The sequence below is a fragment of the Xenopus laevis genome, chromosome 2L (assembly GCF_017654675.1).
Source record: "Xenopus laevis strain J_2021 chromosome 2L, Xenopus_laevis_v10.1, whole genome shotgun sequence".
NCBI classification, from domain to species: Eukaryota; Metazoa; Chordata; class Amphibia; order Anura; family Pipidae; genus Xenopus; species Xenopus laevis.
The window spans coordinates 65245407-65262205 of NC_054373.1; the positions used below are offsets into that span (position 1 = coordinate 65245407).

Consider the following 16799-nt stretch of genomic DNA (forward strand, 5'->3'; position numbering starts at 1 on the left):
TGTACGATTTTTTTCTGACTTTTTTCTCTTATCACATGATAAATAATCCGAAAGTTTCTAATTATCGTGTTAAACCCAGCGCAAATCATGAGAACTTCTAATTGGGAAAGGGGCCTCTCCCATTGACTTATACATGACCTTGACATATCTGAGATAACAGCTTTCCGGATTCAGCTTTTTTCAGCATCAGGGTATAATAAATCTCAAAATATTAGAGTTTTTTTTTTCCATGAAAAAAGTAACTTTTTGCCCCCAAAAAGCCCGACCAGGTAATTTCGTGGTTTAATGTTTTGGGCCTAGCCCTTTATCAAGTGTAGCAGAAACAAAAACATGGGTAATGAAAACATTCTCCCACCATTTATTTGCAGGTAAATAGAAAGTACTTTCAACTGTTACAGAATAACAAGTAGATTACATTTTCTCCAACTGTTTGATTACTTATGGAGGTTGGCAAAATTGCTGTAGTTCTTTGCAATTTTACCTACATGAAACATATTCTATTTGTTCTTCACATATTGGAAAATGGGGGCAAGATGGCAGCATTACAGACAGGATTTTAAAGACAACTATAGGCTATGAACTTGGGCCAGTAGAAGCAAGATATCTCTGTGGAAGAATACTATACTTTATTTTATTGACAAAAAATTCCCGACAGTTGTACTCAGCTGCACCTTTTAAACTTAACCTACAGACCATTTCAGAATCTTCAGAGTCACATTAGAATTTCCCTGGGTAGCCAAGTCATAGACAACTTGAGTACATTGTTTGGGTAGGTCAAAACTGACTTTGGAATATATGAATATAAATATATATAAAGTGTGTATTTTGATTCGATCATAATTCCCATAAAGGTTATGCTTGGTAGGGATATGGTTGATACCATGGTCTGTCCGACTTTCTCCCTGGACATGTATTTAAAAAGTGGTAACTTCAAGCATTTGCACCAACATTTATAATAAAGACCTCCATACAACTTTAAATTACCCGCTGTATGCAAATTGAAGCGCAAGATCACTAGTGAATTTTTCAGTAGGCACAAATGAACACTAGTGCATCTTCACTATAAAATGCTCGCACAGCTGAAGTAACACTAATGAAAAGTCCCCAGCGTTTAACACCTTTAGTGAATCTACTCCATAGTGTTTTGCACACATACACATATGGTGCCCCTATATTTACTCAAAAAGTTACTAGAAAAACATTTAATATTCAATAACTTGTGAGATCTTGATTGCAGACTTCTCTGCCCATTGTGCTTACTGTCTTAAAACTGTATTCCACTTTGCTTTGTTATTTTTGAAGTCTGATAATTTTGAGTAAAATTTTTTAAAAGTTTTTAAAAAACCAAGTACGATTTTGTACATGAAATTTAAGCATACATAAACCAGTACAGTTTATAATAAAACACATAATAAATGCTACAGTACTCACTTGAATATAATGTACTGTCCTTTTCTAAAAATCTCTCTGTCCTTGAAGTGCATTAATATATCAATTAAAATATTTTGACTGGAAGCACTGGGGATTAGAGATGTCGCGAACTGTTCGCCGGCGAACTTGTTCGCGCGAACATCGGGTGTTCGCGCTCGCCGGAAGTTCGCGAACGTCGCGCGACGTTCGCCATTTTGGGTTCGCCATTGTTGGCGCTTTTTTTTGCCCTCTCACCCCAGACCAGCAGGTACATGGCAGCCAATCAGGAAGCTCTCCCCTGGACCACTCCCCTTCCCTATAAAAACCGAAGCCCTGCAGCGTTTTTTCACTCTGCCTGTGTGTGCTGAAGAGATAGTGTAGGGAGAGAGCTGCTGCCTGTTAGTGATTTCAGGGACAGTTGAAAGTTTGCTGGCTAGTAATCGTTTTGATACTGCTCTGTTATTGGAGGGACAGAAGTCTGCAGGGGTTTGAGGGACATTTAAGCTTAGGTAGCTTTGCTGGCTAGTAATCTACCTTCTACTGCAGTGCTCTGTATGTAGCTGCAGTGGGCAGCTGTCCTGCTTCTGATCTCATCTGCTGACTGCTGCAATAACAGTAGTCCTTGTAAGGACTGCTTTTATTTATTTTTTTGTTGTTTTACTACTACTACTACTACTACTACTATAAGAGCCCAGTGCTATTAGTCTAGCAGTGTTGGGGAGTGGGACTGGTGTGCTAATCTGCTGCTCCTAGTAGTTCAGCAGCACCAACTTTAATTTTTTTTTTTAATATTCATTTTTTTTTTATTTTACTTTTTTTTATTTTACTACCGCTGTAGTAGTGTATAAGTTGACCTTTTAGGCATTATTTGCCCTGTAGGCATTATTTGCACACTGTTTTCTTCAACCCGCCATCTAGCTGTGTGACCTTGTTCACATTCTGTCTAAATATCCATAATATTACCGTCTCCAGAAAAAACACCGGAGTGACTTTTTTCAAGCAGCATTCATATATTTTACGTAATCCGTATCCACCGCTGTAGTAGTGTATACGTTGACCTTGTAGGCATTATTTGCACAGTGTTTTCTTCAACCTAGGTCACAAAAGTGTCGATTACCTGACCTTTATTAAAATGAATGAGGGGTGGATCTCGGAGGGTTACTGCACGCCAACGACGTTGACCTTGTAGGCATTGTTTGCCCAGTTTTTTTGGCCGCAGCCACTGAAGCACAGAGGCCAGAAAAAATATGCCATATAAATGCTGAAAATAGTCATTTTTTGCCATACGTTGACTCAACGTATATGGCAAAAAATGACTATTTTCAGCATTTATATGGCATATTTTTTCTGGCAACTGTGCTTCAGTGGCTGCGTCCAAAAAAACTGGGCAAACAATGTCTACAAGGTCAACGTATGGCGAAAAATGACTATTTTCAGCATTTATATGGCATATTTTTTCTGGCAACTGTGCTTCAGTGGCTGCGTCCAAAAAAACTGGGCAAACAATGCCTACAAGGTCAACGTATGGCAGTTGTTTAAAGAGAACAGTAGATTACTAGCCAGCAAAGCTACCTAAGCTAAAATGTCCCTCAAATCCCTGCAGACTTCTGTCCCTCCAATACAGAGCAGTATCAAGCAGATTACTAGCCAGCAAACTTACTATCATCTGTCCCTGAAATCACTAACAGCTCTCCCCCTACACTATCTCTTCCAAGCACACACAGGCAGATTTTTCAGATACATTTTTGCCCTTGATCCCCCTCTGGCATGCCACTGTCCAGGTCGTTGCACCCTTTAAACAACTTTAAAATCATTTTTCTGGCCAGAAATGTCTTTTCTAGATGTTAAAGTTCGCCTTCCCATTGAAGTCTATGGGGTTCGCGAACCGTTCGCGAACCGCTCGCATTTTTGCGCAAGTTCGCGAATATGTTCGCGAACTTTTTTTCCGACGTTCGCTACATCCCTACTGGGGATTGCAAATGTTTCAGGCAGCTGGGACAACTGGAACAACAGAAGCCTAAATGTATACAAGAGGTCACATCATTGTGCATCTCTGGGTGAACAAACAATATTTAAACATTTTAGCAAAGCAACATAATGCATCTTATTATGCAATTATTCACATTATTGCTTTGTCATTGTGTTTATGCAGACTGAAATCCCCTAAAATATTTTTTATGGTATATTTAAAGGGCCCATGATTTGATCTTAACCTACATAACTAGATATTTTGTGAATCATTTTATTTGCAATCATCTTGTACATTTACTTGTGCATTTAGGGGTTAGTGGGACACAAATGCAAGAGTGCACCCCTTAGTACTCATTCTGGGAGCAAGGTCTGAACTAGGACTGAAAACAGGCCTTGCATTTCCAGTACTAGGAGGCAAAAATAGCCCCCCATCAGCCCAATAAATAGTGACTTTCTATGGCATCTCGCTGCAGCCCTTCTGGAATATGCTACAATCCAGTCCGGGCCTGCTGGGAGAACTTACGCCGACCTTCACTGGGTGCACTGCTGAAGTGCCGAATGAAAAATATGGCTGTCAGTGACAAGTGCAAAGTTATATTTTTCACCTTCTAAAGCAGCTCTGGATGGGGGGGTTGCTGACCTTGTAAATGGTTCTAAATTGATACATTTAGTTGATACATTTCTTATTGTCCCTGCTGAGCAGAATCTCTGTCTTTTTATTAAAGGCAGCTGTTAGAATTGATGCAATAGTTGCCAATACTCCAGAGATGCTGCTGAGAAATGTATCAACTAAATGTTGCAAAATTGTAACCGTATGTATAGTTACTTTCTAGAATCTAGATGTACATTTAACAAAACTGCCAGCTCAGCCAGATATTTCTGCTCACTCACTGTGCTGACAATGCACAACTATTTAAATGAGCAGGTCCAGGGAGCTGCTAAAATAAAAACCTGCTTTGTGCCAGTACTAGAGTATGCTGAGAGCTAGCTGTATCTCCACTGAGAATGAATGTAGATGCATAACAATAGACCTCAGTAAAATTCAAATGAATTTAACAATTCTATCTCTTCATTGGCTGTTAGACTGGAGGGAGTGTTTAGTAAGCTGAGCTGAGAAGAACTGAGCATGCTCATGAGCCAATAGACACAGTACATTCCTGAGGGAGGAGGCAGAGTGAGTTAGAGGAGTAGAAGGATTTCTAAGTGATTAAGGGTATGCTGCAGCCTTACTGTGGCTAGTGGCAAGTATCTAAAGATTTCAAAGAGAATAATTTTTGTGTGTGTGTGTGTGTGTGTGTGTGTGTGGTGTGGTGGGGGGGGGGTTACATGTCCTTTAAGGCAATCACATCAGGTGTGGTCTATCTACAGATGAGATAGTGAAGAGGAACAAACAATAACAATTTCCAAATCAGCTTGATTCCAAAATGGACTGATATGCATAGAACCTGGATATCAGTTAGGGTCTGTGGATGGATGACCATACACACAGATAATCACTATATTTGAGTGTGTATGGCTATCTTTAGGATGATCTGAGGGGCAGGTTTGTGAATCCATATTGGAACAATATATTTCTGAATTTCTTTTCCCACAAATCAATTAAGAAGAATCAAAACATATTTTAATCAACTTTTTGCAGAAAAAAAGAAATACATTTACATAACCTTCTATGAAATTCATTACCACAGAACACTCATTTAGGGATCTAAAAAACTGGGACAATTTCAGTAAGAATTTTGAACAATCCAATTGGATTATTGTTTTTTCAAAGGTAAAATGGGTATGAAGTTGCAAGAACCCTGCAAAATATTCCATTAAATCTTTAAAAAAAATCTTTCCCTAAATCTTTCTTACACAAATAGACCTGCGATGTTTAAGAAAAGGAAATCATACTTAAGGAAATCATGTCAGACACATAACATAGCTTATTGCACAAAACCCATCGCCCGTTGACTTTTACATGAAGGCAGGTCTGAGTTGGAATACTTTTTAATTTTGACTGTTAACAGCCTCTGGGTTTAATAAAGTCGAACAATTGAGTTATTTTTTTCCACTAATTTTGATTTTATAGTAAAAAAAACAGACTTTGACAAATAACATCCTTTTTACTTGTAAAGTTTATATCTGCTCACCCAGCACCAAAAATAAACAATACCCTGCCCTGCCCTGCTCCCCTCCTGATCATTCGACATGCTCCATAGATTCTGATGATTTCAGGTGACGTTACAGGGAAGTGGGTATGTAAGAATTTGGATGCAAATTGCAGCAAGTAACAAGCCTGTTACTAAGGGTAACCAGGTAAGGGGGGGGTTAAAATAGGGTGACTCCCATAAAATATGGCTGAATTGATATGTCTGTATATCAACTACAGCAGTGTTTCTAACAGTTTAACAGTTTTGGGTAAATGCATAGAAAACACTTTAATTTTTTTAGTGTCACTGTTCTAAATACAAAGTAAAAATGTTAAAACTACTGACAAGAATAAATAATTATTATATAATAATTAGAACAATTATTTATGACATAACATACACCTACAATCCATTAAAAGGATATTGGAATAATAGATTTATGAATGATTGTTTTGGACAGATAAATTCCAACTGATCAATGATGGTTGCTGGAAGTAATTATGCTAAATATTAACTTAATTTATATCAAATCCATTTGGAAACATCACATTGTCCACAGCCTTTTAGGGAATTCAATATCTAACAATTATTTGGGGGGGGGGGGTCCAGCATATATTGAATGGCTTGGAACCTGCAGGAAACTAAGTTGTACTTTAGATAAATTACCCATACACAGACATATTTAAGATTCAGATTTGGCCTCTTCAGACTGAGTGGGCAGTTTATTTGTGATTGTATGAGGCCACCAATGGGCCTGTTGACTAATATTTCTCTGAATTTGAGAGGATGCCAGAACTTGGAATTTAAGACTGATGGCTTAATATCCATTTTATAAATAAATACACATTTCACTGGGCGTATATTATTTATTACATTACATAAAATAAATTTGTCCTAGTCTACTAGTCTATGACCAGCCGAGAAAACAAGCAGACTGTTAATTATAAGAAATCCATTTTACAAATAATACCTCTTTTTGATGCTTGTTCTAACCCAGGACTAACTATTATACAATAACAAGAGACCAAGGAACTGAGATGGATGGTTAGACAGGATTTCAGTGTATCCTCATCAAATATGCAAGTGAAGCAAAAATAAAACCTGGACTTACTCATTGAAAAACATCCCTGATGCCCCGCTGTAATGTCAACAGCCCTGCACAAAGCAGCAGTATTTTCTGTTGGTATGTCTGGTTTCATACAGTTTATTTACCATTCTACAGTAAAAACTCCAAATGTAAGTGCAGCGGTTTATTTGTTAAAAACTGGCATTTTTGCCCACAGAAGATATTAGAGAAACTAGGGAGAAACCAAACACACACACATAACAAACTGTCCAAAAATTAAACGCCAATCAACCTATATCACTTTTTTGCCAAAGTTCTGTTCCTTTATCTTAGAATCTCTGCCAGCTTCTCTTCATAATACCTGGAGTTTTCCTCCAAATCTTCCCAGGGTATGAAGTCTTGATGCTCATCCTTCACTACCTCCATTCCCTCATCATCCAGGGTGATGTCAGGCTCAACAAAGTTCTTCCACACATAAATATAGTCAGCACCCCTCATCATTCTGACTTGGCAACCTGCGGAGCGGAGGCCTTTCAGGGCCCTTCGGATCTCGGGCTCCTCCCATTGGAATAGCCGGGCCACTGCCAGCTGTATTCGTACAGTTTTGTTTTTCCGCAGGCATTGAGCTATGGAGGCAGCACAAGTAACGCATGGACTAGATGACACATAGCAAGTTACAGTGACTGACCCTGAGGTGAGAAACTGAGGCAGGACAGATGTAAAGAAAGCTTCCTCGGCATGAGCTGAGACATGTTCATCCTCTAAATATCCATGGAATATTTGAGCCTCAGGTCTTTCCACAGTGTAGCACAGAATAGTCTTGTTACGTCCAGAACTGTACTCCACGTTCTTAAACTGAAACATGAAAGAAGAAGCAGGGATGCGACTCCTGGAAAAAAAAGGATAGAACACAATGACTTAGTAAGTGATACTGTCATCTTCACATTTGCTTTTTACAAGTATTTTTATTTTATTTGTATTCACTTGTAATTGTTTTCACTAATCATAACTTTATAGGGGTCATTTATGAATGCAAGTGCAGTGTGCAAAATGCAATTTCAGATGCAAGTATCTATTTTTTTTACTGCATATGAGGCCTATGAGGCAACACTGTAAGAATCAGAATTAACTGTGAGAACATATGAGAACATGTTGACATGCAGTAAAACTGTAAAGTTTAACAGGAAAAACTATTTTTGTTTGATAAAGAAAACAGAAAAGAGGCAGCCAATGGAAAGCAGTTAGCGTCTAATCTAATATAAAACATGCAGTGTTGGACTGGGATGCCAGGGGCCCACCAGAAAACCTTAGACCGTTGGGCCACTTTTCAGACTATTATTCCTCCTCTCCCAATTCAACTTCTTTATTCTCCTAGTCTTTTATATCTACTTACTATACTCTATTTTTCCATAGAGAATGACCATGATATAGGCTAAATGGTTAGAAGCAAGAGGGCCCACTGACACCTTGGCCCACCGGGGGTTTTCCTGGTATCCCGGTGGGCCAGTCCGACACTGAAAGTATATTTCAGTGAGGCTTTTTTAGTTTTAGTAAAGCCTACAGATTCTTGTCCCTCTTGATCCCATCTGCTGATTTGTGTTCTATTTATTTCCTTCTCCTAGGTTATATGGTTTGTGTAATCATGAACACTCCCTTAATATCTCTGGACAAATATAGAACGGAATTAGAAGATAAGATTATCTCAATGAAACAAATATAGCTCATTATGTGACCATCACAATGTTATTATGCCTGCAACATTTTCTGAATTGATTTTCTTTAATTACTACTTATTTAAAGTTACATATTATTTCAAAGTGAATGTCCTGTTTTCACTATACCTCCATCAACAATAATCAGATTCAGCTAATATAAAATAATTTGTGAGATACAGTAGTGTTGCAATGCTCTGAGGCAAATTCACTAACCGGTGAAGTGGCTAACGCTATTCACCAGCATTACGTCATTTTGCCACTTTGCCAATTTACTAAAATTGTTCCTGGCGAAAATTCGCTAGCGAAGTAGATAGACTAGCGCAACTTCGCAGCCTAATGCAGGGCGAAGTTGCACTCTGACGAAGGGGCGAAATTGCGCAAATTTACTAAGTTTTATTTTTTATGAACGTTACCTCTTTCGCCGGAGTTTACTTCGCCAGGTCAGACCAGGTGAAGTACAATAGAGTAGATAGGAGTTTGTGCATAAGGGGCGTAAGGGGCGTGACAAAGGGGCGTGACCCCGAAACGTTGCTCTACTGCATAATAAAATTGCAAGGGCTTGCCCTGCTACTGCAACTCCTGTGTGCCGGTGAAATTCTTCTTACCCTTGTTGTGAGGCAGCCGATTCCTCTATCACTGGGCACCAGGATAAGAACCTTTGGGAGTGTGTGGTGTGCGGCTTCGCCTAAGTTTACTTGGACAGACCAGGTGAAGTACAATAGAGTAGATAGGAGTTTGTAAAAAAAAAAAAAAGCTTTTTACTTTTTATAGGGTGACAGGCTGAAAAAGATCAGAATTTTTTTTAGGGTACCCTCCTTCCCCCCTACTTTTGTTTTGTGGCATTAGAACACCTTTATATAATTTTATTAAGTTTTCCTGGGCTTGTGTAGTGTTATTTATTTGCTGCAGCATACCTGTCCATTCAAACTTCTATTTCGCGCTGTTTGCAAATTTCCGATCGCTATCGTAACTTCAAACCGCTGATCGTAACATCGCTAGCGCAACTTCGCAAACGATCGGTAACTTGTGCACAACTTTGGATCTTCGCTAATTTGCGCAGCGCTGGCGAATCTACACCTGGTGAAGTGCGGCAAAGGCAACACTAGCGCAAATTTGGAGGTAAGTAAATGTGCCCCTATGTCCCTTGGAGCCCAGTGTATCCTCCAACTGTTGGTAAAATCCCTTTTGCCTTATGTGCAGCATCTGTCATTACCCCTTCGTCAATGTCATAAGATCAGACATCAAAATAATGTTTGTGCATAATTTTTTAGGTGCAAGTGCACTGCATCTGATGATGCAGGCTCCAGTGGTAACACTGCCATTTTCTCGATAATGGTTGTTCAGAATTCATATGCATCATAAGAGGCACAATTCTTTAGAATAGGGACTAATCTTTAAAAAGCAACCATACCTACGGTTGCAAAATGATGGCATATTTTGGCGCAAATGCACAGCACTATTCTGTTGCTCACAGTGCGCTTATTGATGCAGGAAAACTCTGAAGCCACTGCCACCACAAAGTTGGCAATATTTCCAGGGTTCCCACAGTGGTCTGGGTCAATGGACAAGAGAAAGGAAAGATTCTAAAGAATCATGTGCAGATGTAATTTTGACACCAGTAATAATGATATCCCAACACTGAAGATTGACAGTGAAATTGCATCCAATTTGCATTGATATTCAAGCAAAATTGTGTTTTAATGCAAAAAGTACAATTGAGCCAAACAAAACTCCGTCTCACAGCTGCAGTCATGCCTGAAATGGGGAAATACTGCATTGTGGGTAAAAAAAATGGCAACATGACAGTGTCTTCCTTGTCTACTTCACATCACATAAGCAACTAAATAGACTATTTTTCACTCATTCAGACATACTTTGTGGTGTACTGTTTTGACAACAGGATGAAGAATAAAAGAAAGACAACTGTGCATTTTATCATTTTCATCAGCGCTAAGTATATGTAATACTACTTCTTACTGAAAAATATTATTTTACAACAAAAACAACCATACCACCTGTTTTTACTTCTTTATTTATCTGTTTATTTTGATGAAAATTTGGAAATCGTTAGAAGAAGAAGGCAAATAATTAAAAAGCTTTAAAAAATAAATAATAAAGATCAATTGAAAAGATTCTTAGAATTGCCCATTGTATAACATACTAAACGTTAACTCAAAGGTGAACTATCCCTTTAACAACATATTCCACCACCTCTTGCACTTAGAGCCAATTTGTTTTCTTAGAACAGGCTTTATTTAAATTCCACACATTTCCACACAGCCTGATCAGTTTGTCCTGAACCTTTGATAATGAATGTAAAAAACAGGGTTCTGATTTGAAGGCACACTAGAAAACCTGTGACTGGTTAAATGGTTTTAAAATCTAGAGGCATAAAGCATAGAGGCTATCTATCTATGTTCTGTATGTCCCTTTTTTGCACCTAGGTGTGCATAAGTAGAGGACCTCTGGAAGATGAAAATGAAAAATATAGGATGATCTTAGGGCTGTTAATTCATATTTTTAGTGCCCCCCCATCCCACTTATGGTCAGGGTCCCACCTGTGATCTCTCATCACAGTGCTGAGTAATGGAACACTGATTATAAAGACATACTGAAGCACACATATAAAGCATTGTACTATTTGGGTAGAGATGGGGGCTATGTTGTTTTGTTTTTTAGAGCACCCATTCCAAATCAGTTGTTGCTTAGGACTATAGATTTAAAACAAATCATAGGTAAGGCTAAGGAAGCCCAGTCGTATTATTTTAATCTTTCCCACCTCTAACAGGAAAAGATAGGTATCTGCACAAAGCAATTTATGATAGCCCTTCAAAATGTCAGATATCTTAGACAGCATAACTGTTACAAACTTACAGGCCACCCATCGATGAATGAACATCAACTATTTATTGCCTTCTCGCATTGGGCAAATATTCCAAATAATTGTACTTGGTGAACAGATCAGTCTGCAATATGAACCAGGCCTGAAAGCCACAAACCTTTTTTATTGACTCAAACTGTAAAACACTGCATTCAGACACCAAAGTAGGAATAAAAAATAGATATTAAAAGTTGTGTGTATATTTCAGCACCTTTGTATTTTTCCCTGCATTGAGTATTTAAAAAACACAAAGGACCAGTTACAACAAAAAAGTTAAATAATTCATTTTAAATTGGTATAAGATACATTTTTATTCTGTATATGTAAATATTATTTTAAGTAGAGGTCCTTGTTTTTTTTACAGTATATTGGCTCTGGTGTGTTTTACTTGTCTAAATAAAACCCTCACCTGTTCTTTGTTCTGTGACACCTAAGATAACACAAATACATGATCTTCCCAAAAAAAGCCCTACCAAAGAAACTAAAAATAAAATACTGTGCTTGCTGGAACCAACTGTCATTGTCAGTGGCAGCCAGAACTGGCAAAATAAAATGAAACAAGATACAGTGATGGAAGGTAAGAAAAGGAGGGTTGGATTTAATAATTATCCTAGGCTGCTCTTTTGATGACCTCTCTCTCTGTGCCATTGGTGTGAGCTAAGTTACCAAGTGTGATCTCATTTTGAATGTATTAAATTAACATAAAACATTTACTAAACTCCCCACTCCCATCTCACACAGCACACTCACAAGAAAACTTCGGGCGACTTCGGAAAACAAATCGCCGCATGTGATTGGCGCCAGTGTTTTTTCATTTTAGAGTCAAGGAAGGCATTTGCGGAGATTGAAACAAGGCGATTAGTCGCCAGGCGACCAAATCTCCCCAAAATGCCCAGTGTGGCCTGAGCCGTAGAGGTTATTTATTAAAGGTTGAGTTGTGTTTTTTCCTGAAAATTCGTTTTTCGAGGGTAGTTTCACTAAAAACTAAATTTTTTTTGGGGAAATTTTTTTTACAGGATTTATTATGCCCCTAAACTGCAAAAAGCCAAAATCCAAAAAAACACCAACTAAAGTCAAATGCTGAGGTCCCTTGAGCCAAGTTTTTAGCCTTCTTTATGTTCGGGTTTTTTTTAGTGGTTAGCGCTCGAAAACTCAGGCAATCAAAGGTAGTCAAGGGATTTTTTTTCTGCCGATAACACAATCAATTTGAGTATTCAAGTTTTTCCTCTCTATTGCATTCATTTGTGTTTTTATTAAAGCTTTTTCATAAATAAGCAAACCATCCAAGTTGTGAGTTTATTCAAGGTAGAAAACTCCCAGCAAACTCGACATTTGATAAATAACCCCCTTAAACTATAAGTTTAAATAAATCAAGTTGTATCCATGGCCCAAGTCATGTTTTCCACAACCAGATGAAATGCAAGAAAACTCACATCAAAACTGCTTCACAGTTTTATAACTAGCTAATGTGTAGTCATTTCTTGTAGTTCCTTTTTTTTTAATTTAAATGCAACAAGCATTAGAAGAGCTTCTATGGTCAAATAAAAATTTTTGCAACATAGATAATACTTACCCCTCCACTATTTCAAAGGGAGGCAACTCCTCTAGTTCTTTCTTTTTGGAATTTCCCTCGCCATTTTCTGCTTTCTCTTCTTTCTCTGCTTTCTCTGTGTTATTGATAGGATCCTTGGAAGACTGTGAATTATTTTGCCTCTGTGCCATTGTGAATAAACAGAGAAAAAGTCCAAAGCAGAGGAGAAAGAATGTATGGAGGGCAGTAGAACAGTGAATGAAAGAGTGAATGTAAATGTAGATGAAGGGTGTTAAAGAAAGGGAGTGGGCTAGAGGCTTGAGAAGAGTGATAGGGGCGGGGGTGGGGAAATTCTTTTTGCAGGTTCTAAATATGGCATCAGTTGCTAACAGTGACAGTATGACCTCTGAGGAATGGGCATCCCCCTCTACTGTACAAACTGCCAGGAGACTGTTGGAAAACATTTGCATTGGGTGTATTATAAAAAGAACAGTGTCTATCTGCATTGTAAAGGACATTTTTAAAGAAACTTTCAGTTCCCAATCAGCACACTGAAACAAATTATTGGCTTTTTAGTATCTTTCATACCAATGTCCAAGCTATAGGAGGAAGAAATGGCTTTGTAAATGATATCAACCAGCTATATGTGTGATTGAAGGACTTTACTAATAGGCCTCAAATAATGCACTTCTTGTAGCCCACAGTATTAAAGGGAGAGGTCGATAGCTGCCTTAATCCTTTCAAAACTGATTCATAAGCTGCATGCCTAATTCAAAGATGGCAGCTTTGCAAGATGATGTCCTGGGAAACCAGCAGCATATATAGGGTGCCACTTACAATGTGCCAGTGCAGGGGCAGATTAATGCACAGGATTAACTAGGCTATAGCTTAGGGGCAGTGTGATCAGGGGCCCATCTAGCTTTTTTTAAATTCTTCTGAAACGTATTTATTTTTATTTGCCCTGGGTATGGGGTGAACAAGGGACTGGGAGAAGATAGAAGGCAGGCATGGCGTGTGCCAGACCTGGCGGAAGGAGCATGAGTAGTTGGATCTGCACTCATCTGGGTGCACAGGAGTGGGACTAGCCTTTTATAAATTCACTACTGTGTCCGTGGTGTATATGGTGTGGGAGCATATCCTATTTACCTCCTGCTTCTTTGTCACTCACTGCACATGTGTAGATATTTCTTAGACATTACATGCGCACATCTTACTCTGAGGGTGAATTTTTAAAAAAACTGGTAAATTACATATCATGACAAGAATGCTGGGGGATATCTAGGGGTGTTGACAGGTATGGTAATTCATTATTAATATTATTATAGATGTACGCTGCAGACTACAGTGGTTTCTGCGCAGCCACCCAGAACTGATCTACTATAAATATCTATTTTCCCAGCTGTGGCCCTTTAATTTTCTGTTTGTTCTGAGTGTTGTTGTTCAGCAACTGCTAAGAGGGACCATAGGGTACATAGTTTTTCACATAATTTGCACTAATAAAAAATCTCTTTTCCCTTGGGTCTAAGCACAACTACAGATGGCACCATGTTAAAGGATAATAAAAGTATAATTCACTGGCCGATGGCAATTTGTTTGGTGCCCTCAGTGAATACAATAAATATCCTTATACCTGCCTGGTGCTTCTCTTTTGCATCCAGGAATTTGCGCATGTGCAGTATAGTAAAATGTATGCGTTCACTCTATTGTGCATGCTCACAGTTCTGGAGAGCTGTATGGAAAAGGAATATTTCTCAGGCCAATGCATTTTTCAGCAAAGATAAACCCTGTCCTGCGTTCAAAGGTTAGTGATTGGATTCACTGGGGGGTGCCTAACAAATTGTATTGTAAATGAATGAAACTCTCCTTGTCCTTTAAATAGTGACTCGATGCAGAATTTATTGGCTGATGCTTTATGTTGCTGATGTACTGTACACTTACACTATTGTAGCCACCGTTACTTCCAAGTTGTACCAACATAATGGGGATCATTTAATGAACGCACTGTAGCGAGCAAAGTGGAGTTTCAGATGCAATAACCCTTAATGCAATTTTACAATTCAGTGTAATTGCCATAATGAGGGGGAGGTGCACCTGATGCAATTGTGGCTGATGTGTTAAAATTGACTCCGTTACGTTTCTACTTTAATGCAATTTCCTGTGTTTGATCTGAGTGATGTATGCACACAAACATTTAGACGCAAAAGTGCTGCAGAGATTGACTCAGGCGATGTGAGAACTCTTTTGTTACTGCCTGGTTTGGAGGTGGTGGTAGCTCCAGGGTTTTCCTACTTCAATTGATGTAATTTATCCCTTAATAGGAACAAGCACAGCTAAAAGAGCGCATATTGATGCAAGTAACTTGAATCAATGGGAGTTTTTTGTTGTGCAACTGACTGCGGGGAAATTAGTGACCACACTATTGTGCTTATGGTTGTAAGTGACCCATATGGGTCTCAATAACTAACATTCAGCAAATATGCACTAGCGATATATCACACAGTGGCCTACAAAATGTTTGTTTTCATTGTTGTACTTGTGGATGGCTGAACAAAGCTAATTTACCAGATAAATTATCAGATTTATCAGCTTCTTTAATTATTAACTGTAAATTAACAAAATGTAATTATGGTACTTACATACCTGTATCATCAGCCAATAAATTATATACAGAAATGGGTATAGCAGATATAAGCCTCTACAGTTCTGCATACCTTGTACAGAGTGAAAAAACTACTGTAATAACATGGCAGCATACCTAGAAGCTGTTGGAGGTCCTATGGTTATAGCGGCTAAGTAAGGAACCTAGCTATTGGTCAACTTTAATATGTACTAAGATCCAATGATGACACTTTGCAAAGTCTAAATATAGCTAAACAAAGGATTAGTTTTGTAGGTATCCATATACCATATAAGGAACCAAAGACTACAGGGCTACCTTCCTATTGTTCCAGTCATTCAGGCAGGCAGCCCAAGTAATTGAACATGAGGAAGTGATGAGATGCTGCAGCTTTATTTGCTAATGCACCATATACTGGCAGATATGTTGCATTGGCAGATAATATTTCCACATGCCCAATCCCTTTACAGTCTGATCCATAGTACATGGATATTGGTCAGGGTTCCATGGCTGTAAAGCGTTATTGTGTACAACCTGTACATCTGTATGTACCAACCCTTTCTCCATCTCTCTTGCATTCTTATTCCCAGCTATGCAGCTCGATACCTCACCAAAGTGAAATCCAAGTGTTTGGTTTCTTCCATGTCCCCAGTCCTGCCCACATCTCCACTGCTTTTTCTAAGTGATGTGCTTGCTATACATTACTATCTGCAGTAGTGAGCTGCACTGTGATTGGAGAAGCTGGCAGAAAGATCTTTTTCTAGGGACAAAAATTATACTAAGTGCATAGTGATGAGAACTGCAAGTGAACTACAGTATTCAGTGCTTTTAAAAACCTCCAGCTCGGTCTTGCACCTGATCTTCTAGTTCCCATTTTCTCAGGAACTTACCAGGAGCATGCAGAATGCTGGAGACTCACAGTTTTGACATTGTTGCACCGTGTCGGATTGGAGGCCCAATGGCCCACTGGTGCTGGCACCACAACATGGCCCCCTCCCCACCTCTGTGGCCACCACCCTAGAGGCCCCAGCCACAATCCCCCTCCAGGTACCTGTGCTTTAGTTGCAGCAGTGATCGGGGCCCGGGGGTGGACAAGTTAAGGGAGCAGATGGCCCAGTCCGACCCTGTTGTTGCATTGTCTGGTCAGAGTGGCTCACAGAGACTCTGACCAAACAAGATATTTCTCAGTGTCCCTGAAGGCCATTAAAATATCATTAAAAGCACTAGATACAGTTTAGTGAGAAAAGCATCTTCATTTTTATCTCTTGAAAACTCCTTTTCCTAATAATTAAAACTAATCTCAATAAGCACAATACTGGACAGTATTATAGCATTTATGCATGGTAGTATCTATATGTTTGTCACATGTGACGGGGGCACATGTTTTGTTCCTACCCAAGGCTAAAACAAGCCCTGCTTAGTTAGGAGCTTTTAATATAGAGCTCTGCTTGAGCAGTACGGCTGCAGTTTGGGAAT

At 38.9% G+C, this 16799-nt stretch overlaps 1 protein-coding gene across 1 annotated transcript; it reads right to left on the reverse strand.

Annotated features, from left to right (window-relative positions):
- Nucleotides 1–6364: 6364 nt before the first annotated feature.
- On the reverse strand, nt 6365–12918 carry apobec2.L (apolipoprotein B mRNA editing enzyme, catalytic polypeptide-like 2 L homeolog). The gene is made up of 2 exons (NM_001092842.1): nt 12749–12918; nt 6365–7468 (listed from the first exon to the last, which is right to left on the reverse strand). Exons 1-2 carry the CDS (start codon nt 12895–12897, stop codon nt 6904–6906), a joined length of 714 nt encoding a protein of 237 aa, NP_001086311.1. The 5' UTR covers nt 12898–12918; the 3' UTR covers nt 6365–6903.
- Between the last annotated feature and the right edge of the window lie 3881 nt (nt 12919–16799).

Excerpts from the sequence above, each read along its gene's own strand:
- apobec2.L (NM_001092842.1), bottom strand. The coding sequence starts at position 12,897 with ATGGCACAGAGGCAAAATAATTCACAGTCTTCCAAGGATCCTATCAAT. Across the intron at positions 7,469-12,748 it reads CCCTTTGAAATAGTGGAGGG|GAGTCGCATCCCTGCTTCTT; the intron begins GTAAGTATTATC and ends TTTTTTTTCCAG.